We start from the raw sequence: 1395 nt of genomic DNA, 5'->3' as shown, positions 1-1395 counted from the left end.
CCTTCTGATTATCACCAAACAATACAGAAATCGGAGGAGCTGAATGAGTGTGAATGCCTAGTTTTCTAACTAAATCAAGACTTATGGACGAAATTGTGCTACCTGAGTCAAGGAGTGCTTCATGTGATGTGTCGTCAATGAGGACCAAAGTTGAACACACCATGCGGCTGGAAGCTGCATTAGTACATTGTGAATGGGGCTCTTCCATCAGCCATTCGCTCAGAAGTTTTCCGGAATAGAAGCAATGGCAGCTGTATCAGCTACCTGTATCTGAGAATTCTGTACTTGATTGCGCGCTAGCCATCTGCGACAATGCCTCTTCACGTGGCCATATGTGTTGCAGTAGAAGCATTTAGGTCTGCCTTGAGTATCCCTTACAGGCAAATCTCGTCTTGAAGCATGCTGTGAATTCTGGACATCAACCTCCATGGGGGTTGGGAAATCGGTAGTATGGAGAACATGAGGAGGTTGAGGAGCAGGTGGGGGCAATGGAGCACCATCAGAATGTAGGTTACCCTCGATGCGTTGAGCTATTTGAATAGCTTCATGAAAGGACATGGGTCCTTGATCACGAACTCGTCGAGAAATGTCGTGCAGAAGACATGGCCATAAGAAATACAGCTTCATCTCTTCTAACATAGAGGCGTCTGCCCTTAACAGTAATTGATTTAATTTTACTGCAAATTGAGCCACAGGCTCATTGGGTTGTTGCCGTAAGGTATTCAGCTGGTGTAATACTGTCTGAGTGATGTTCTGATTTGAAAAATTTTGAATAAGCAGTTGCTTCAGCACATACCAATCAGATTTTACCTGGTCATTTTGCTGTACTAACCAAGTTGCAGCGATGCCTTCGAGTAGTGTGCGCACCTCCATAGCTTTGCGATCTGCCGACCATTGATGGTAGCTGGAGAAGTTTTCAAAGTCATCCAGCCAGGTAAGTACGTCTTCCGTGGGGAGTCCTGAGAAGGGTTTAGGTCGGACCTTGCCATCAGTCTTTTGAGTGTGCGCGTGGTTGCTATGCAGGAAGTTGATTAACGACTGATTCGTGTGGTTAACCTGTAATAACAGGATATTGGAGACGGCAGAGAGCATCTGTTCTAAAGGTATCTGGGTGTGTTCAGCAGTAAACTCGGGATGCATAGAGGCATCTTCGAATTGAGGAGAGCTAGCCGTGTGTCTGGGGGAAGCTGTGCGGCTAATGGTGGGCTGTGCTCTCTCTGAGGGGCAAGAAAGCAAATCAAGAAGCCTAAGCTACCCAAGCCCAGCGTCTCCACCAATGTGAAAGACTTAGTTCCAATTCAAATCTCCCTTTTCTCTTGGGCTTCATTCTATTAATAGCTTTGTACAATGAGTGCTAAGAACAGGCAATTACATCTGTTAGGTATCCTAGTGAGC

The 1395-nt window shown here is 45.9% G+C and overlaps 1 protein-coding gene across 1 annotated transcript; it reads right to left on the bottom strand.

Annotated features, from left to right (window-relative positions):
- Nucleotides 1–219: 219 nt before the first annotated feature.
- On the bottom strand, nucleotides 220–1194 carry LOC147429069 (uncharacterized). The gene has a single exon (XM_086495142.1). It carries the CDS (start codon nucleotides 1138–1140, stop codon nucleotides 220–222), a length of 921 nt encoding a protein of 306 aa, XP_086351268.1. The 5' UTR covers nucleotides 1141–1194.
- Between the last annotated feature and the right edge of the window lie 201 nt (nucleotides 1195–1395).

The sequence above is a fragment of the Adiantum capillus-veneris genome, chromosome 22, assembly GCF_014529385.1.
Source record: "Adiantum capillus-veneris isolate H3 chromosome 22, ASM1452938v2, whole genome shotgun sequence".
NCBI classification, from domain to species: Eukaryota; Viridiplantae; Streptophyta; class Polypodiopsida; order Polypodiales; family Pteridaceae; genus Adiantum; species Adiantum capillus-veneris.
Note: the sequence above shows the minus strand (reverse complement) of the source record. Positions and strands in the feature narration are given on the sequence as shown.

Bases quoted from the DNA above. Each gene is read 5' to 3' on its own strand.
- LOC147429069 (XM_086495142.1), bottom strand. From the start codon at position 1,140: ATGCATCCCGAGTTTACTGCTGAACACACCCAGATACCTTTAGAACAG.